Genomic DNA, 21,943 nt, shown 5'->3' with positions numbered 1-21,943 from the left:
ACTGGGTATTTTTGTCTGATATCAAACCTTTGTAATGTGGCACTTAAATCACAGTCTGACACAACAGTACAATAATTTGTTCTAGTTTACAGGCTGCAAAATTGCACCTCAGGTGGTTGTTAAGCTCTTCTGGTACTCTTAGATTAACTGGGCTCTTCACGTTCGAATTGTAGCTCTGTATTAATACTTGACTTGTATATAAAAAGGTAGTGTTATCAGAGCTAAAAAGTAAGTCTAAATTTCAAAATCACAATAATTCATGGCAGATAGGAAAGGCAGACAACGTAGCAGAATAAAGCTGTACAGTCCGTTATTTATACAATTGGTTCAAGAAATAAAACTTTCTTCATATTTTTTACATATTAGAAAACCTAAATTCCAAGCCACTGTCAGATCTGTTGATCTTGGTGGATGCTTTTAGGGCAGAAAAGGTATTTCATAATCTTACAATGTGAGTAAAAGATAACAGAAGATTGCCTCACATAATATTTGGGACTAAAATACAAATATGGTATATGCTATTAGAAAAACTATCTCCTCGTTGTAAGACATCAAGTTCCTCTATCAAATAGTCCATGATATCACACAAATTAAAATAGCCAAAATCACACACTGAGCCATAATATTAGTATATTCACTTGTTCTGGTGATATCCTTATGTATTCGTAATAATTATTGTTATCAGCAGTGGAAAGAAACTCTTCATAGAAAATTTACAGTGTATAGACAACAAGAGAAGGTCAGGGCAATTAACTGAAGAGTAGAGGGCCAAAAACAGAATAAGGCATGAAAAAATATCATGGATATAGACCACAGGACATGTTCAAACACCTTGTGTGAGACAGTGCTATTCAAAGGGACCAAAGGAATGAACCACAGTGGACCTGAGATCTTTATACTTGGGCAGATCATGTGTGTGCACCTGTCACAGAGCATCTGGGTAGTGTTTTACGGTATGTGGATCATCACATTGCTAATGCCTGTAAGACAATATAATTCCATCAGGAGGAACATGTGCCATTTCTCCTTAGTCACTGCCGAGGTCAGAGGCACTCTTGGAACACGGTATTAGTTTTATGAGAATCAACTCAATATTATAATGTGAATAAGGCCTTTTGCATGGGGTTTTGCACAAGATAAGGTGTTTTAATCGACCATAGACTGGCAAAATGAACTATCCTTTAAAATTACGTGGCATCTTTAATTTACATCAGCAAGTTAAATTATATTAATACAGCCTTGAACTACCTTCATGATCACCATACACATCTATTATCTAGCAAACTAGGGTTTTCTACTGTCTTCAGTAGCCACGTGGACCCATATTTTGTGCTTTTAACCCCCCTGACAGAACTCTGGAATTAAGTAAACTGAAAGGCACAGAAGGTGCCAGAGTTAGGCTTAGCACTAGGTCAGTGAAGAACTAGCATATGCCTTGCCTTTTGCACCTTGATTCCTCATTCTGTCCAATCATCATCCAAACAAGATCACCCTTTCTACACCCATATGAAGTTCCCTTATTAGCACAATATGTATTTTTATGTATATCATTAAATGCTATTTTCCCCCAGTTTTCATGATTCTAACATACATGAGACTAGACACCAGTCTCATCGGCAGGATGGTTCACTATTGCCTGAGAAGCCTTGTAACTTTATGCAGTGTGTTTGTGGGTATCTGACAGCACCTCAGTACTGATTACTACTGTATGATGTGGACATATAGTCACATTTCAGCACTGGTCTTTACACATTCAACTCAGATTATGATCTACGAAAAGAGTTATCATTTGTTTTAGCATAAACATTACTAAAAATAGTAACAGACAATAATCAATCTTGCAAGAATGAATGAAAATCTTACCACTAATATGAGCCTCAAAGGTTGCAGCACTACCCTCCAGTGCCACAACACTTTGTAACGGCTGCGTGAATGTTGGTGCTTTTGTCGTCATCTTTACAGGCACTCTGAAAGCAACAAAAACATAATTAGATATCAATGGTGAAATTGTTATTACACACACATCCTTCTTGCTAGATTTTAGGAATATTTGTGATTATTTTCATAACAATTTACTCAGTTTTAAGTCACATTGAGCTGGTGAAACGTGATGACTGTAGGTTTAGAAGAATTGTATAGCAAATTACTCTTAGGGCTGTCTTGGCTGAGTTGGATGTGAAAATGTTATATTTAGTGAAGCTGTGATTTGGCATTACAAGTATGCAGCAGGAGACAAAGTTCTGCTTGACTCATTGCATGACCTTCCGCAGGTCATCTAGCCTGTATTTGTTCATTAATCTTTACCTAAACAGAAAATAATCTCCATGTGGTCTTTTTTTAAATTATTTGAAAATGTTTCGTTAGTGCAAACTATTTGCATTCTCCAGTAGGAAGACAACAAGGTCACTAAGTAGCAACTGAAAAAAATTTGAAGGTCTACAATGTTTGGCTTTTGATAATGAAAAGAAATGCCAAGAGACTCTCTCTTACAAGCAGTCTGTTAAGTAGTGAATAATTTCATTTTACACAGAAGCATATTGGCACTAAAGATGCAGATAAAATTATACTCTTTCTTAGAGAGTATCTCAGTGGAATTTTGAATATGGGAAGACAGCTACCTTGGAAATGTGAGCTAGGATATAAGATAGCCACTGACACTGATGGTTTGAACAACTGCAGATCCATGTGAAATCTGAAAGAAAAGAAGTTTGCTTTCTCTTCTTATGACACAAGATCCTACTTTGAAAAAGCACACTGACACTAGAAAAACTTCTGTATCAGGAGTATTTTATATTTCCATTAACATATTTATTTACAGATGTTGAATTGCCCAGGTTTTTAAATGCAGTTAGTATCTTCTTAATAGTATCATACACCTATTCAAGTTACAATTTTTCTCATTAAAAAATTCCCCTGAGAGCATATCGGGTCTTACTAAATGAGGGTTAACTCCATAATCTTTTCAAGTCAATCTCACTCACACATTTACTGTTGTTTACTTTGACTTCTGTGCCTGATTTTGTGACAGTCCCAGGCTTAACTTAAAAATTAATAAGAAAAAGAAGTTTCTTTCACTATGAGCCAAATTTATGCTACCTTTCAAAGACATGAGTTCCTTCATTGAAATTAGTGCCTGATGCCTACATACAATAAGCACATAAGAGTAGAGCTGGATATTGTATTGGGATTTTTAGCTGCTTTTTATCGTCTTTACTGGTTATCTGGATACTTGTTCCACCTTAACAGAGGAACAGCCCATTATCAAAGCTTTTCAGCTTTGAGGGTATGGGGAAATGAGTTCAAATTAGAAATAAATGACCATCATTTTATCCTAACACAACACTAATTTTCTGAAAGGAAGATGAAGACAACTATCTGTCACATGCTAAAATATGGGGAAATAATCCTACAATATAATTAGACATTATGAAAGGTTATATATATATGTAATTTCCTGACTCCAAAATAGATTAAAAATAATTTAATTAAGTAGAATTGTCATTGAGTTCGCACAAAGTTTATATATTTCATTGTCTAGGCAAATTTCAGTGATGAAGATCTGATCTTATAAGGCTTTTTGTGTAACTAGAATTGAAAGTATGCATCTGAAATGTCATGTTCCAGAAATAACCTTCCTGGCTATGAATGACAGCAGACAAGTGTTCCAGAGCTGCCATGTAACTGATACCTTAGCAGTTGATTCCCTTAAAAAGTCATCAGTGCTTAGCTGATACCATGTGCATTTTATCAGAGCTATTCTTGGAGCTTCTCAGTTTATCTCTCAGTAGCATAACCTTGAACACTCCCAACAGAAAGGAGGTTTCAAGTTAAGCAGATGTTTCCATGCACATTTCAAATCTTAATTTATAGTCTTTCACAATAAATATACTAGAAAAACTTTTTGCTGAGTGTTATCAAAACTTACTCCGAGAAATTTAAGACATGATATTGCCAGAGAATTTAAATGGTCTATGTCTATAGTCTGAAACCTACATCCCCCCTGTGAACAGATTTATAACTAATAGATTGTATCAGGATTATTAATGACTGATAAAATACTTATTACACCATCAGAAACATGCTACTGACCTGATCTCTCAAAGTGCCTGTAAGAGTGGGCTAAGCCCAACGAAATCTTCTTAAACGACGTCCTTATCCAGAGTAAGATTTTGTTAGACAATCCCAGCATGAGAATTGTAGAGCCTCTAATCATAAAAACAAAACTACACAGTCTTGACAGTGTAGTTTTGTTTTTTTGCAATCCCTACACCCGAGGCGAGGCGGGGAATGCACGACTGCTCAGAAGTGCTAACATAGTTGTTTTGCTTTATATACTCCAGCTCTGCTGTCAGGTCTGCCTCATCATGTCATTGTCAGCTCTGATTGGTTTCCTAGAAGAACGTATCTTGTGAGGGGGATCCATTATGTGTAACCATACACCACCTGTTGGTTTGATTGACAAGGCTAATTTTGGAAGCACAAAAGGGATTCACTGAGGAAATCTCAACTGTTCCAAAGATTTTGATTTATAAATCAATGTCGTTTGTTACGTGCAGTTTACAAGATGCTGCAAATTTCCTAAGTCATAAGCACAAGACAAAGTAATAAAGAAGCCTTTTAGCACAGGATATGGACGTCATAATCATATCAGTGAGATCCAGCCTTGCTTTCTTTCATTCTAAAACATCCAAGAAGCTACCAAATGCTCTGTCAATCACCAGACTAAATAAGTGAGCTGAGCTCAGACATGTGGCTGCACACTATTAGAATACACTGTTTAAATTATTTTTTGAATATTGAATAACTTTGAATTCTAAAATTGTATTTGGTAATATAGAGATTTATCACTTTTTTGTTTGCTTGTTTGTTTCAAAATTTTTCTGTTCACTGTTCCAAGCAGTTAAGCTTAACAAGCAATAGCATACAAAGTGCAGAAATACTAATTCTGTGAAATTAAATTAATACAGACAACTACTGTAATTTCTAAAAAAGCAGATTTTTAGCCTAATAGCTTTTTTCTAGACCTGTGTGGGCCTTCTGCAGACCTCAGAGTTAATCACCTCTGGAATAGCTTATTAGTTTGTGGAGTTCCAATAGCCCAGCTTCATCAGTCAGTGCAGCTAATTGTACTATTAGAATGGTTGTCTCTGAAACAGAGGTCAGAGTTAGTAGACTACTCTCATTTATAGCTGTAATGGGAGGTGTTTTGCCACACCACCACATCAGCCTATTTTCCATTGTTGCCATCTTACTGAAAAACCATTTTCCTTCGTTATGAAGAGGAATAGCTATAATGCCTATCTAGCAAACTCTTTATGCACATATCTGGCTCATAAGACTACTTATGTGCTTAAAACCAAGCACATGCTTAGCTGTTTAGGTAAATAGAGGAGTTCAGTCTGCTGTTACCAAGATTCACATTGAAAAGGATCTCCCAGAGGATACCTAGAGAAGTAAACACAGGCTGGCGTTTTGTACTGTCAGGTGCAGTTGTGCTTGCAAACAATCTGAGGGAAACCTCCAGCAGAAGCTCTGGAAAATGCCCGGGAGAGAGAATACTACCACTATGATTCCTGCATGGGTGTGTTATACTATAGATTACAGATCTGAAAAAAGCAAGAAAGAACATATTGCTGTGATCTCATAAATAACCTCAGAAATTTGATCTGTCCTTTAATTTATCCATCCCATAAAGTGTCAGATTTATTGCTACTCGTGGCATGCAGCAGTAACGACAGCAACAGAAACTGGAGGAATAGTCTTTATACTGGTACTATGTGGACTCTCACAGAGAGTTAGTCAGAGTACTATGGCTCATTGCTAATTTTTGTTTCAGATAGTTGCCAGAGAGCCTAAACTCTCTGTATAAGACTTAGTACGAAAGCAAATGCAACTCTTCATGTTAGTGGGGAGGACAAGATAGCTTCTACTTAAAAACAAAAAATGTCGACAGAAATCTGGATGTCTAATTTCTGATTCTAAAAAGAGACTTGCTAATTAGCGGATGGCTGGTTTTCTCTATAGCTGAACACTTAAGTATTCAGTGAAAAATCAAACTTGAAGAAAGAATGCAGGCTAGTATCCACAAACTTAATAAATGCAAGCAGCTTAATGATGATGTCTCAGTCAAATAAAAAATGAAAAAGTTTATAAACATGTGAGGATTTCAAAATGTCAGAAATATGCAAACTGTGGCTTAAAGTTATGAGATATTCACAACTTCAAATTTTTCTTTTCAATCATGTCAACAAGTGATAATAATAGTTTAAAGAAAATATTTTGCTGCATTCAAACCAAATATCTTGTATTTTTAAACTAAGCTCCTTCCCATTTTATTTTCTTTTTTTTACTTTCACATTTGATCATTATTAAATGTACTTCCATTCCAACAAAAGTTTATACCTTCTTGTTACGTTTGCTGGTGAATTCAGAAACTAAATTGAACAGTGAAATATTTTTCTCATGATGTTAAGGAATATGTTAAGGAATATTTATAATGCATGCCTTCCGTTAACAGAATGACTTTCAGCCCAGTGTGATTTCTACATGTTTAGTGTCACATAGCATATCCACAATAAAAAGCAGAATGATTTCAGTCTTATTATTGCGTAGCAGACACTGCTGGTAAACCCGACATTATTTCTTTGCTCCAGGATCAATCAAACAATCTAGAGAATGACAGAGTTGCTTCAGTCTATTGCTGTTTTAAGTATAAACTAGATATTGCTAATGACTACACATATATACTATAGTATATGTATTACATCATAAGCCAACACCACATTGAAGAAAAACCAGGTAATCTTCAACACGATGAAACATTGTGGTGTGGATACCAGCAACTGCTTTTCATGTGATTCACTTTGATTAATTCTAATAATCCTATCGACTTGATGAGTGGAGCTGCACAAAAGGAACAACTACTTTAGTAGGCCCACATGAAGATGCCCAGTCAGGGCATCAAGAGAAATCCAGTCTTTCTTGAACACTGAAATCTTCAAACTGCCACTTAGGCAAGTTTTCAATGTGCTTTTCTGAAGTGGAATTTCCAAATTTCTTTTCTTTAAATAAAATCACAACCTTTCTTTTTCTTTATTATTTGTCAAACAGTAGTAGTGTACTATGTGCTGTAGCTGCACAGCCAATCTAGCATAAACCTTTCTTTCTTTCCTGGTCCCTTAATCTACCTACACATGCTAATTTGCAAACTGAATAAAAAGAATCAGTATCTTTCCCGTTTAATTTCATACTTCCATTATTATGCACCCCCTTCATTCTTTGCCCTGTTCTTTACTACAGAATGTCTTTTATATCTCCCTTCACAGACTGTTTTCGTTTCACTCTGCTCTCCAACCAAATATGCAGAACCAAGGGAGTCATGAAATAAATAATTTGGTCACTTTAAATAAAACTTTTCACTGATATGATACTGTCTTAAATCCTTATAGAACTGGCAAAACACAATTCAAAATGTATCTAGATATTATATCCTTGATGAATTTCCAGTTTTCTAGAATCTACTTAAAAAAAAAAAAAAAAAAATTTGCTTTCCCTCCTCCTACCCACTTCCTTTAAATTTAGAAATAACTAAAAAGTTGTTCTCTTAACTATTAAACCATTAAATCCTAACCTGAAAACAAAACACATTTACACCACCTTCATCAACTCCCCTCCCCTTGCAAATGCTATAAACAGGACTTTGTGATGAAAACTTTAGAACCTTAAATAAAGACTATAACATTCATTATCTTCACAAGAATATCCACATTTGTGTGCTTAAGCTGGCTTCTGAGAAGCTGCAGCACTTTCAGTTGCTGATGTCTTTTATTTGAGCTATGGTAACTGCTTATGTAAGATATATTATTATTTTTCAATATAAACTAAAAATTGCTTGCAGAAAATTGTTTTACTTGTTACTGAAGAAGGCAGTAACTGGAGAGCAAAACAAAAAAGATAACTAAGGCACTAAGCAGTTTTTGAAACTAGCTATTTAACATGAGAAATGTGACTAGACTTTAATGGGTATGGATTAGTTATCGGGGTCCATATTCACTAGCTTCATGTTGATAGTTGTCACTCATATCTCCTTAGAAATATCTAAGGAGGAGATTTACAGACATCACTTTTCCTAAGTTTTCCTTAGATATTGTTTTGTATCATCCCTACACATTTACATATGCAGAGAAGGAAGGAATAAAAACATTACTCAGCACCTAACCTTAGAAAGCACAGCCCTACTAAAAAAACCTGGACCCTGAGTAAAGAGTATATTTAATAACTATTCCACTTCCTCCACAAAGCAATAGTTAATATTATAATACTTGAGACAACTTTTAATATGGAGATAATACTTAGAATTTAATAGACACATACATCCTGTCAAATTTCGCTGACCTTTTAATAATTTCAGGAGCAATTATGATTTATAAAATTAAAAGAATCAAACATACTTACCATGTTCCATAATGCATCCATTCCCTGGGAACACTTGGAGTGATAGCTGTCTTCCTCGTTGGTAAAAGGTTGCTGGGTTTTTTGTTTATCTGTTTATAAACACCACTTTCTACTGTTTTGTCGGAAAACCATAAGTAAGAAGAGCTATAGAGATTTCTGTTTCACCTTGTATTATTTAGAAAAGCATTAACACTTTTTTTATTTAAGGAAAGTTGTGTTTTGTGAATTTAGGGAAAAAGCCCACTTCAAATATTAAAGTTCAAGCTGTTCTTACAGGCTGAGAACCAAGAGGAAAAGCAAGAACCCTCCAGTGTCTTAAATTTGCTGAGGAATCAAGATCAGCAGGCACTGAACTCCACACTTTAATTTTTACAGAATTAATTTTTAAATTTGAAAAAAAAAAAAAATATCTTATATGTCATACCTAAGGATTCCAGTTGGTAAAAGAACATACAATATGGAGGTTTTTAATATTTGGGGGGTGGGGGTGGTATCTGATATGTACTTTGTCAGTCCTCAGAATGTGACTGCATTTAGAAACATATTTTCTGTGAAATCTTTACATTTAAGCAATATGTGCAAAGAAGGGTCTTAGCAGAAAGGTAATTGTATGAGATACACACGATGTTTGATATTTGTCTCCATTCCACTTTGGAAAAAACTGCTTGTGAGAGATAAGGGGCAGATAAGTAGAGCAAGAACCTCGTCCTCAGCTACTATATTTACATGCACATATACACAGCCTTGTGACACTTCTGTGGGCAGGATGCCATTGGCTTTTCCATAACGTCAAGCAAGTGATTTATGTGATCAGGTGAAGACATGTACATGATATTTTTTTCAGCTTGTTTCCTCTCTATGTCCGTACTTCAGTTTGGAGATATTTATGTTTTTACCAGCCAACCTGCATCTTGTTGGCAATAAATGTTAAATGTTTTTATAATATGATTTAAGCAACTTTCAAAAAAGTTATTTCAGTCCCAGTTTTGCACAGATGACATCTACATGGATTAACCACAAAGATGCTACACTGCTTAAACTCCTACCTGATCTCTGTGAGAAGTGTGAGTGCATTGTTGTTGTATATAAACCGTGTGTAGGCCCAATCAGTGTTTATATAAGGAATGACAAAATGTTGCTCAGTAGGCAGTTGTGCATTACACATGCACCTGTGGTATTAGCCAAGCCATATGCAGTGCACCCAAGCAGAAGTCTGAGTAACATGAATCACTTGCTAGGCAGGACTTTGAAAATCTGAATCAGAAGAACAGTTATTCTCAAGTCTAACTACATGTTCTGTTAGTTATTGTGCCACGCAAACACTCAGCAAAAATCAGGCATTTTCTGAACTACCCTTTTCAGTACTGCAAATGGATGACACAATGAAAGTCCTCCTCTTTCTCTGCAAAGAGCTTTGCAGTGAAAAGACACCTAGACTCCGAATTCAAGAGACGGAGACAAACATTTAATCACGCTAATGACTGCCAAAATAAAAAAAAAATTCATTTCAGTTCAGGTTTTCCTTATACCGTGAATGGATGCTGTGGGTCTTCAGGAATTCTATCATTGGGAAATCCTTGTCTAAACTAAGTATGTGCTTTGAAACCAGTGTGGCTATCAGTTCATAGTCTACTCCTTTAGACTGTAATGACACATCGCCTGGAAATGGACTGCTTTGTCACACTAATCCAGTCCTGAAAGCAGAAGCAATATAGCAGAAGACTTCTCCATTATGCTGCCTTAAAGAGACTCTCTCTTCCCTGAAGACATTCTTAGTACTAAGCATTCATTAGACAAGGTTTGACACTATTAGTAACCACTCCTTTTGATGCCCATCCTCCTCAAAAATGTTTCAAAAATGTTAGAAATAAGGTAATGAGTCTAATAAACTGTATTTAATAAACTGGGGGATCCTGTAGTTATAAAGTAATTTTGTTTTCAGTTCTCATCTGTTTGTGTCTGAGTTCTTTATATAAGCTAGCAGGAAGAACTATTGATTGGGTACCAATGAATCACCAAGACAATCTGTCACTTTAAATATCTCTTTTTTCCAACATCATTATCTGTTTAGATTTGTCCAACAGACCAGAACAAAACCACAAGAAATTAGAAATCACTGTCTAATAAATGCTGTGCACAGGTGAATTTTATTAATGATTTATTTGTAAAGAAACCAAATACAAATTGTAAGTTAGATGTAAATCAAATAGCACTCAAAGATTCATCTTCTCCTCACCCATGGCCAATATCTACTAATCGACAGAGCAAACAACATGAACACCTTCATTAATCAGGCATCTTGCAGTTCAGTCCATCTTCTGACCCTCTGCAGCAGGCAGAAGAGCAGGATCATGTCCCAGATTGAAGATAATCTCTTGTGGCTTCTCAAGTTCAAGATACACGCCTTGAAGCCAAAGTTTCTCTTTAAACCTGTTTTAAATGAGATCAGTTAATACTGCCTATATTTTCAATTGTGCCAGCTGCAGCATTCCCTTTCATAAGCAACATTGGTGTGGTTGTCATAGACTGTTCTCTGTGATCTTGAGACAATACAAGATTAGAGATAAAGAGTGATTCCAGACAGAACATAAAATTTCTTAAAACTCATCTTGCTGACAATAACAAATAACCAGAGGGCACTTCAGTTCTAAAGAACAAAAAAGATGAGAAAAATGAGAAATTTGGCCTTTCTGTATTTTCTACATGTTTTAATCATACAGAATTCTCTATATGCCCTGAAATTAACATGATTTTCATGTTTCGCTAAACATACCTCAGGAACTTAAAGACAAAAGAACATTTCTCTTTTTTATCAGAGCCTAAATTTAGGAGGCAAGATTTAATCTTGTGAAGAAGTCACCATTGGACCAAGGACTATTGACTTCATGTATCTATCTCATTTAATCTTCTGAAATTGTGCAGTGGGAAATTTTGTCATCTTTAATCAATAAATGAACAATGACTGTTGTATTATTAGAACTGCTACTTATTCTTCTAAATAAGATGCTTAACTAGTAGAAAAGTTTATTTACATATTTTATTATTGAAACTTCATGTAGTTGTATGAATTTGAAGTTCTCGAAAACTTTGTTTTTTGAGCTATTCAATCTTACATTAATATCTAAATTAAAAAAAAAAATTACTAAACAGAATACCTTATTGCACAAATTCCACTTCCAATTATACTATAGGGTCTTTCATCTAACAGAATTACATATCTTCTGATGAAGAATTAAGTGTAAAAAGCACACACAACACATTATACACTTCATTTACAGTATGCAAAGGGTTCGTAGGATTAAGAAGACTGTTTGATGTGTGCTTTGTAAATTAAGGTCCTTACAACTATTGGAGTATTACAAGATGTAGCACAGAGTAAGCTGCAAGTTACCTTACTGGGAGATGTTTAGCCACTAGCCTTTGATTTCGCACAGAATGTGTGTCGTGGGCTTGTAGAACCTCAGCTGTGGTGGCATTCATTTCTCCTGAAAAGTATCTGTCTTCCCATTCTGATTTAGCCTGAGTTACAGTGGAGATTTCTGGAGGTTTATTTTTCTCTGAAACAAAGCATGTATATTAGTGGAAACAAGGTGTTCATTTAATGTGGCAACAACATGCCTAAAAGCATGCATATGGCAGGGTGAATCACCTATCACTGTAACAAAAGCAGAGCAATGAGCCTTTCCAATTTCATTCCTGGCAACACAGATATATTTCCCAGTATCAGCAAGGACTACATTTCTTTTTAAAAGATAATAGGTATCTCCTAATTTCTCAATCTGTAAAACAATAGAATGCACATAGAGGATTATTAGGAGCATAAAGAAAAGTATATAATCTTACTCCCAAGAAATATTTCAAGAACATTAGAACATACACTGATGTCTCCGCATACCACTTGGATATCATCCTTTGTCCAGTAGACGTGTGGTTTGGGCTTTCCATGTATAGTGCAATGCAGGATTAAATCTTCTCCTTCTTGTAGAGTTGTATGTCTAAATTTTTGTATGAAGTTTGGCTGTTTTCCTTGCACTGAAAAAAAAAAAACCCAAAACAAAACCAACCCCAAACTATTCACTGTATTTTAAAAGACAAATTTAGAGCAACTGAAGGAAAATTTCATTCTCATAAAGTTCACCACATTGCATGACAAAGAGAGCCTGGAACTTGGGATAACTTGTTTGCAAGACAGTTAGTAGCAGACATCATTTATCTATACAATGTTTATTGAAACACATGGATATTAAGCACCTGAGAATTTCATGCATTGGCATAGTGATATTAGTTCCATGGTAATACTAAAGAATCATGTTCTTTGTGTAGGTAGTAGGCAAGTCTGTGGATTATTGTGTTTCAGTGGAGGTGGAAAAGTAAATATTCCATACAAATTTTAGAGAGGAACTTTTTGCATTTAGTGCATTGTCGCACATTGGTCTCTCTCTTCACTTTTTTTCCCTATTCTTCTAGTAAAAAAAAGAAAAAAGTTTTGGGGGGAAGAGGGGGAAGGAAAGATTGACCTATATTTGCAACAGTGATGAAGGTCAGAATGTGGCCTCGTACCACTTTGATCAAGATCACTATTGGCTAATACAAATTAACCCATCAAAATTGCTTGAAAAAAATGTCAATCATGAGCATCAGTTTATACTGAATCAAAGCATTGCTTCATGTGACATGTAACTTAATGTGCTGTAAAGCTGGACTTACTGGATCACTGTACTACTACCTAAGGTTCCACCTCCAGGGCCACAGTAAAAAAGAAGATGACCTCAGAACTCAGGCTAAGTATTCTTGAAAAAGGGAAGCCAGAGCAGCAGATGTTAACACACAGAAGCACACACAAAGACATATACTACAACAAAAAATTACATCTTACTTTCCTATCTTATGAAGAATATCTTCTTGTTCCTCTTTACTATAAATTGTACCATGTGTCCGTAATATTTAACAAAGTAATCACTGTCCTTGTTAGGAATAAAAAGTTACTGAAATGTGCAATAAATATCAGAGCTTAAAACTGCTCTCAACCATGCCAGCATTACTCCAGTTTTAGGATGAAGATTTTTTTCTTTATGTTATTGTGAAACAAAAATCAGTGTATCTCACTAAGGTGCCCAGCAACTTCTGAACCCAAGTATATTGAGCCCATGGCTATTTTTGGCAAATGTGGGACTGTCAGCATGGTGAGGCAGACATCTTCACCCACTGTATTAATAAATCCACTGCTTAGGAGCTCTTAATTGCAAGTAAGCTTTCAAGCTTAGCTGCTTTTACATTCTTCCCACATACTGTAGGACTGAGGCCACAAAAGCTAGAAGTATGTGGAGTTTACTCTCTCATACTCTTCTTTTCCTAAGGTTTTTGTTAGCCGGTCCCAGCAGCTCAAACAACTCGGTTCTTAGCTAGCTGCTACCACCATTGCATTGCATGCACCTGAAGCTCAGAAATTTGGGATCTGCAACTTCACTTCAAGAAAGAGAACCAAGCTTATACCCTTGCCTCCTCTTTGCAGGCAGCTGGCAATAAGTCACAGTGTATGATTAGCTAGTATTCCAGTGGAAAACATCAAGTGGACATCAGCCGCTCCTTATGATATTTTTGGCTGGATTCCATTACTTGTATTACCTTGTGAAGTCAGGCTGCATCTCATACCAGTTTTTACCATTAGAAAAAGAAAACAAAAACATATCATATCTGAGTAGAATGGTGGCATTGATCAGATCCATCTTGATTTTACATCAGTAATCAGCAGAATATAAAACCTAAAATGACCGGTTTCTAGACAGCAAGGGGAAAAGTATGTGTAAAGAAAAAATGAAGTGTTTGTTACTACAACTCTTTAAGGTGCAGGCTAGAGCTCAATAGGGAAACAAAGACTGCTGTAAATGAAGAGTTCATCTTCTGATAGCAACCTTCAAAACAGAATGCATAGTTATATTTCATCAATGGTTTTCCCATGATATCATAATGAAATGTCAAAATAAGCTAAGATGATTTGTCAGTGTCCTGGGTCAGCAGTCCGGAGCAATGCAAAAACTGCAGGTGGAGAAATCACCTGCATTTGGCTTTATCACACAGCTTTCACCGCTGTCTCAAGTGTCTCCACACACAGGTAGTACCAGGTCAGGCCAAATTCTTTTCCGCAGCCATTTTTCATTTCTTTGCTTCACAGTTATTCTTAATCTATTTACTCTGGGCATGTAATTTCCAATCTCTGATGTTTTGATATGTGGTACTAGCAAGCTTTCCCCTACCTTTGATATCATGATTCTCACCATACTGCTCAGAGACTTTGGATCCACTCAGCATTATGCTAAATTAAAACTTTATTGTTTGGAGATTTTGTCTCAGTCAAGCTCCTAATGCAATCAAAAGGAATTTTATTAAGGAATACCAAGTGGGTCTCATGACTCAAGTGATCCATAATCCAGAGCTCCACTCTCCTTGAATAGCATGGTGTAGCCTCGTTAAAGGCAGCCTGAGCAGTAATTTTTAAAGATACACCTCCTCTGAGCCACAAAAGATATATACACATAGAAATTATTAGCTTACCCTAACAAAATCTCCAGAGAAAGGTCCAGAAATAGGCATACCTTACAAGTGATTTGAGAGTAAGTCACCTTCTCCATTGCAGCTCCAGCCACATCTGATCCAAAGCCAACCAGGGGAATGCCTCATCTGCCCTTTGCCTACTGACTCACACCTAAGCCCTCAGACAGGCTGCTTTTTTTGAAAAATGGAAATAAGCAATCTCTTCCCTCTCCGGATTTATGCACCTTGTGTAAATACCCCTTCACACAACTCCACATCTTGTCAGGCAATCTCAGCCACCACTTACTTTCTTAACAGGTGTCTGCATATGGGGAAGGAAGAAGGGAGGTTAGTGATATGCCTAAGTATACAGTTTTGTTGTAAAGCTAGAAAGAATGAGATTTATATCTGTTTTTTAAGAGAGCAGTTGGGAAAATGTAAACATTTTGACATCTTGAAGTAACTATAGGTTCAAAACTGTGACTATGAGGGAAACTTGGCACTGTAAAACAAGAAAGTAGCAGAAACAGAATACCAAACACCTAGATGTATTCCCTCCTTCCACAGTATAATTAAAAGAAAGAGGAAATGCTGCATGTATAACAAGAACTATAAAAAAAAAAAGGTGGGGAGAGGGGAAGGGGGAGCGTTACACTGAAATTCTGTCTGAAACAGAATGAGTGTGGTTTTCTTTCGGGGAAATATTAGTGTATCATGAGACATCACTGTCACTCAGTCACTTTTTTTTTTTTTTTTTACATTAGCTGAACAGAAACCAGCAGGAATTTTCCAGCCACATTTTTTGGACATTCATTAGAGTCCTTAAATAAACAGTATTTAAACCCAGACTGCCAACACACTAGTAATCGGCATAGATTACACCTTTGTTTACAAAGCAAACACCAAAATCAGGAGACTTTCAGAATCCTGCTGTGTATCTGATATCTCTAATCTCTCTTTCTCTTTTTTAAATCTTCTTTCTTGTAGCAATTAAAAATGTGGCTAGTATCCACATACCCATTAAAACTGTGCATTTAAAACTATTCCTGATTTAAAGTAGATGCAATACCATACTCATAAAATCAGGTTTTGTTAATCTAAAGTTCACAGAAATGTTCAAATTCTCAGATGATTTATTAAGATCTGCAGATATCTTAAGGCAATTTCTGGCCTTATATTTATATCTTTTTGCATTTAATAATAATAATATCTGACTATGCAAAAATGCAAACATCCTCAGAAGTGATAAGCGTTTGTTTTGACCTTTTATTATTTCACAGCGTCTGCCATATAGCAATAGCACGAATGCCATACTTGTGTGTACGCCTGAAAATAAGTGTACTTAGATTTTAAAGTTGGATTCATTTGCATCTCGCATTCTTCTTAGAAGTCAAACTTGAAACATCTTAGTTAACATTTTTTTTTATAAACTCAATTCCAGAATTTAATCCAGTAGTAGAAAGCTTGTTTTTCACAGATAACATGTTTGAGTAAAAATGGAAGTGGATGCATTGGTACGGGAGCAGATCATAAGCAACTTCAGCTGCTTTTGAGCTGAATAGCAAAACTGAGGCTCACTTTGCTTAGAAAGGCAGCTGGCTTACCTGGGTGACAGGTAATCTATTGGGATCTTCCATATAAGCTTTAGACCCACATAATTTTAATCACAGTGTACAAAGAACTGCATGAATCCACCTTTCCCCAGTGGAATCATTCTATTTTGTCTTGGCGTAGTTTGAGACAAGATCACCCTTGACATCTTTTTTCTGTGAGGCTCTGTTGAAACACGGACTACCTGATTTGTCAGTTACAACAGGCATTTACAGTTCAAGCTGGAAAATGAGTGTTAAACTCCCCAATTTTGGCATTTCACTAACATGCTGCTTTTGTACTTTTGTGGGTAGAGAGCAGCTTTGCTTCAGTGATTTTCTAGATATAAGTAGCTTTAAAATATTCTTATCCAGCCAATGAAATAGAGCACGGGTGATGTTTCAACGCCACGTCATAACAGTGAACAGTTACAGGGTCATCGTGTCAATATATTTTACTCATCTGGAAGCCTTCCTGGAGCATATAATCTCAAAACAAGTCTCAAATATCCATGCTTTGAAAAAAATCCATTAAGAAAAGCTACTTCTATGTCTTGCTCAGTACATGAACTATCAATAACACTTTCAAAATATGACAAAAAAGGACAAAAATAGATAAGGAAAATACAGACTTTAGCAACAAGGGTCATTTCATGAACTACTTACACCATAATTCAGATTAAAAAAATCAGCATGGTATTGATTTTAAATGTTTTTTTGCCAAGGGAGCAAATCATAAATATACTCAATTAGACACATGCAGCATGATATGTACTCAAAACTTTACTAAAGATAAAATATGCTTGCTCATACGCATACACAGCACAGACCTGTAAATGTTGGAATAATATTTACTCCCTTTCCAAGACTTCTCTTTAACTTCTCCCCTCTTCGGGAAAGATGACGGTCCTCCTTGTTATCCTTGGAACTGGGTGTGTAAGCCAAATGCCAATAAAAGACTACATCACTGGCTAGATTCTAAATAATATTAAAAAATAGAATAAATCCCACTTGGATTCAAAGCTGCATCACTTACTGTCACACAATTTTGTTAACTAGCCCTGTATTCTGGCTGTCAAATCTCAGGTAAAGCAAGTAACTGGGGTCTCTCCCACATGTTCTAAAGCCTTTTAAATGCAGTTAACAAACGTAATTATGCAAATGTGTATGAAGGAGAAGGTCTGCGTCCCTGATTCCTTGTATTTCCCTGGAAGCCTGCATGTACATTAGGAAGTTTTACAAGGGAGGGGAAAGAATTTGTTCCCATAATATGTGTACTCGTCCAGTAGTTCTGTGTCTGTCTGTTGCCTTTTTAAAATCATAGAGCTGATCATCATAGTGAGCAGCCTTCCTGTATGTGCCAGCAAGCAATCAGAGCCAGCTACAAGCCCAGACCCAAGCTACCCCAATTCCTGCTCTATGAGACGAAAAGTTCACATCTTTTTCTACCGCTTTGATAGAACTGCGAGTTTGGTACAAATTTTTCCAAGCAGGGCTGAAATTCTAAATCTAGCCTTGCTTTCTGAAGGACACAGACTCACCTTGCAGTGTTGTTTTGCTCAGTAAATGGCTCTCCTCCAACTAAAAAGGTCAAATGCGTATCTCTGAACTCTCACATTGGCCACATAAAAAAAGACAGAACAATGATCATTCTAGCACTGAACTTTCCATAGTTTTCAAAACGAAGGATCCACAAGTCAAAAAAGAGATGTAGTTCTAAGCCCAGCATTAGTAGAGCTACAATGACTGTCACAAGCCTTATGACAGTTAATTCTTAAATTAAAGGGCTAATTCTGGCAGAGGCAAGTCAGAAGAGGAAAGAGAACATCTGATTTCACTCCTGCTTTTTTCATGTGTATATACTTGCCTCAATACTGAGGGCAAAAATGCCTGAAAAAGTGATCAAGTATTATATAAAGTTACTTAGAACACATCAAGAACCATCCATGATTAGTTTTAATTTTTGAATGATGGCAACTCCCAGTAAAAAAAGAGGATTGAAGGTCAGCCATCACCTAGAAGACTCATTTTCAAACAGAAAATGAGTGTTATGAGCAGGATAAATTACCAAGCTCTGGCAGCTCTGCAGCAGGCAAAACCTTACAGCATGTAGGAGAGGCATTTTGGTTCATTCTTACCGCAATATTGCTTAGGATACTGCTTATGCAATTCAACTTGCTTACATAGTTCCTTTGGTGTATGTTTATAGTAGCAATGCATAAAGTCAAAAGGGCACAAAACCACTAACCTGAATATTACTTTTCTGAAAATTGAAACATTTAAAATTGTATTAATTATTAAAATAAGCTTTATTGTGAGATGGAAAGCACACTTTAGAAAAATAGGTGACTTTATATCTGAGAAAATTCTTATGAATCAACATTTTTGGGAGATGACTAAACTTAGAAAGCTGTTCGTTAAGGATAATACCAACTTTAGTTAGAAGTTAGTTTGTTTCCCCATCTGCTCACCACCTCCTCCTCCTGCTCCCTCTCGTATTCCTGTGAGGTTATATTCCCTTGAGAACTTCTCCTGTTTCAAAGTAACAAGAATTTTAATAAAGTTACAGTCACTGGGCCAAAATATCTAAACGTCAGTCTCGAATCTCACTGACCCCTGGCAATTTATAATATACATTACTGCTCATAGCATGCCACACAGTAAAAGGCTTACTTTATCTTGGCAAATTCTACAAGAGAAAGTAAACATTTCTTCTCTATAAATTTTTCCACACCAAGCAGTTGTAATATGAAAGCTGTAAATCAAAGATGAGGGAAAAATTATGTCACTGTTTATCAATTGTTTTTACTGTACCTCTACAAGTACTGGAGCTAAAGAATGAAGTTATATTTGAGGATTTATATAAGAAATCTTCCAGTGGCATAGTTACAGCATGGTTATCAAAAATCTTAACAAATTACTACTTATATAAAAAATAACACTTGTAGTTGTCCTTATCAACAATGAAATGTAGTATGTAGGTAAATAAAGTTCACCTGGTTTGGATTTACTGCTCTGAAGTTGTAAAATTCTATTTGACTGAAATAAAAAAAAAAAATTCTCTGTGTGTGAATACACTTTTAAGTATTTCCGTAATTTGTTCATTCTGTTTAAAATCAACGTGTTTAAAAACTTTAAACATGCAAAAATGGTCACTTCATAAACTAGGATCTTTCTTGTCTCATACTAATAAAATAGTGGATTATTAGAAATATTTATATATTTGATTTTATAAGAAGGAAGAGAAAGTATCACAAGCATCTACTTAAGCAGATGGGTATGTTGGAATATCTCATTTTGTAAGCATTAGGGGGTTTTGATCTACTGTATGCCTGATGATTCACTTACTCAAATCCTGATGATTCTGGGTCAAATCTGTGCAGAAAATCACAACTTCATTGGAACTACCAAAACTTTCATTTATGGAGTAAATGCTGGGCTGAGACAGATGTAAATCTGATCTACACCAGTGCAACAGTGAATGGTAAGATTTCAGTACTAAGAAGCATTATTGTACAAATATTATTTTTAAAAAAACAGTAGATGAGAAAAATATAGTTGGAAATAATACATTTGATGTTTAAAAAAGATTTCAACACCTTCCACACCATCTTGAAAAAAAGGCGTGTCATAAAATATAATTTGATTTGAGCGCTTTATCTAGGTGTATCTTGACATTTAATAGCTATAACCATTAAAACTGTTTCCAACACTTTGTAATACCTACATTTTTAGAAAGCAAAATTCTGCCTCCGATTCTAGAAAATATTTTTATCTCAACATCACTGTGAGAAAGGAAAATGAGCACATAATACTGGTATTAAAGAAACAAACAATATATTGAGTGTGACATAGAAGTGGTTTGATACAGATTGTGAAAGATGCAGTGTAAGAAATAAATTCAACGTTGTCTTAGCATGTGAGAATTAAGTCCAGTGCAGTCAATATTGTACTTCTTTTGTGAATAGCCAGTACATTAGTGATACGCTAATACAGATGACACACAGCATTATCCAGTCTATTCTTATTATAGGTGGCCTGTTACCTTTCACGTGAAGAATGGCACTTGATGAGATAGTGCCGTTCAAATTTTTAGCCCGAACAACATAAAGGCCAGCATCTTTATCACACACCTTCTGAATGAACAAAGTATGCTTTGTCTCCTTTTGCAAAAGCTTTAAGTGCTCATCTGCAGTCAGTTTCTGGCCCTTCTTGTACCTGAAGCAGAGAGTCAGTTTTCAAGTCAGATTTACACCGTTGTATTCCAAGTAGAACTCAAGTTCAGAAAACCTCTTTACCTCTACACTGACAGCAAAGGATAGAGCTCACTGCTGTGCTCTCATTCTTCAGTTTTGAAATCATATGTAAATATGGATGAAAATTTAAACAATTCAAATTGCTGGATAATACATTCTTATTGCTAGAAAATGTGGTTCTGAAAATGGTTATGAATGGACAAGTCATAGTTATCTCACTGCATTATTGGAGAGAGCAGCATGAAGGCCTGGGCCCACAGTTTGGTGCTGAAATACTTTTGCCAGTAATGTGTTGAATCATCCACATTCAGCTCATGAATAGGCTCTTAAGATGCATAAGCATGTACAACCTTTCCGAATATGTGTCTTCAGCATAAAGAACAGCCAATGACCTGTTCCTCCACCCCAGGCCACTTAACATTTATTTTGTTCACATCATCAAACAGAATAGAACAACTCATTAGAAATTATTCCATAGAACTGGTGTCATATTCTAACACTTGAGGATCTATCACCACGTGTTGGCATTGGCTCCTGATTTACACAGTGGAAGTGAGAGAAAATTCTAGCTCTTCTTGCCTCATGATGTTTCAGCATAAGCTACGTTTAACCTACACAAACACAGAAATACTTTTCTACATGTATATTCAATAAAATGTCTATATCAGTACAAAATACATGTACTGTATTTTTAATTAAAAATTTTTATTTAAAAAACACACTTTTTTCTATTTTCATAAATTTCTAATTTGCAAAATGCTTTCAGTTGAATGTCATTTTTTAAAAGACCATATATCAAGACTATATATTTTTAGCTAAATTAATTATTTCTTATAATTAAAACTGAAGGAAGCTGCCCCTCTTTCAGTCCCTATTCGTTGGCAGAGAATTTCTGAAAAAAAAAATTTAAAATATGTTTATATTACATCATCTGTATTTCTCACAAATGCAGTATATATTACCCTAATTTGCCATACAGCAATTCAGAGACAGATAGGGTGTGCACACAAATATATAATATAAAACTGGTTCTCAGTGTAGACATTTAGGTTTGGTCTGTTTTTTTAACCTGTAATCTCTCTCCAGTTTTCAACAACTGAGTCTTACATACGT

General features: G+C 35.6%; 2 protein-coding genes across 11 annotated transcripts in view; both read right to left on the bottom strand.

Moving 5' to 3' along the window:
* The window catches only part of TTN (titin), a 253,250-nt gene extending 251,296 nt beyond the window's left edge, over window positions 1-1,954 (bottom strand). Inside the window, exon 1 of the mRNA XM_030485587.1 lies at window positions 1,864-1,954. Coding sequence (XP_030341447.1) covers window positions 1,864-1,954 — 91 coding nt within the window. The remainder of the gene's footprint in view (window positions 1-1,863) is intronic.
* Window positions 1,955-10,582: 8,628 nt separating this feature from the next.
* CCDC141 (coiled-coil domain containing 141) overlaps window positions 10,583-21,943 on the bottom strand; it is a 96,526-nt gene continuing 85,165 nt past the window's right edge. For 2 of the 10 annotated variants that reach the window (XM_030486674.1, XM_030486680.1), the window contains exons 26-27: window positions 11,846-20,792; window positions 10,583-10,884 (exon numbers count right to left, since the gene is read on the bottom strand). In XM_030486674.1, coding sequence (XP_030342534.1) covers window positions 20,516-20,792 — 277 coding nt within the window. In that variant the 3' untranslated portion in view covers window positions 10,583-10,884; window positions 11,846-20,515. Of the gene's footprint in view, window positions 10,885-11,845; window positions 21,723-21,943 lie in introns of those variants that run through there. The other 8 variants (XM_030486676.1, XM_030486678.1, XM_030486677.1 and 5 more) reach the window with 8 other exon arrangements.

This window comes from Strigops habroptila, chromosome 5, assembly GCF_004027225.2.
Source record: "Strigops habroptila isolate Jane chromosome 5, bStrHab1.2.pri, whole genome shotgun sequence".
In the NCBI taxonomy this organism is placed as follows: domain Eukaryota; kingdom Metazoa; phylum Chordata; class Aves; order Psittaciformes; family Psittacidae; genus Strigops; species Strigops habroptila.
Note: the sequence above shows the minus strand (reverse complement) of the source record. Positions and strands in the feature narration are given on the sequence as shown.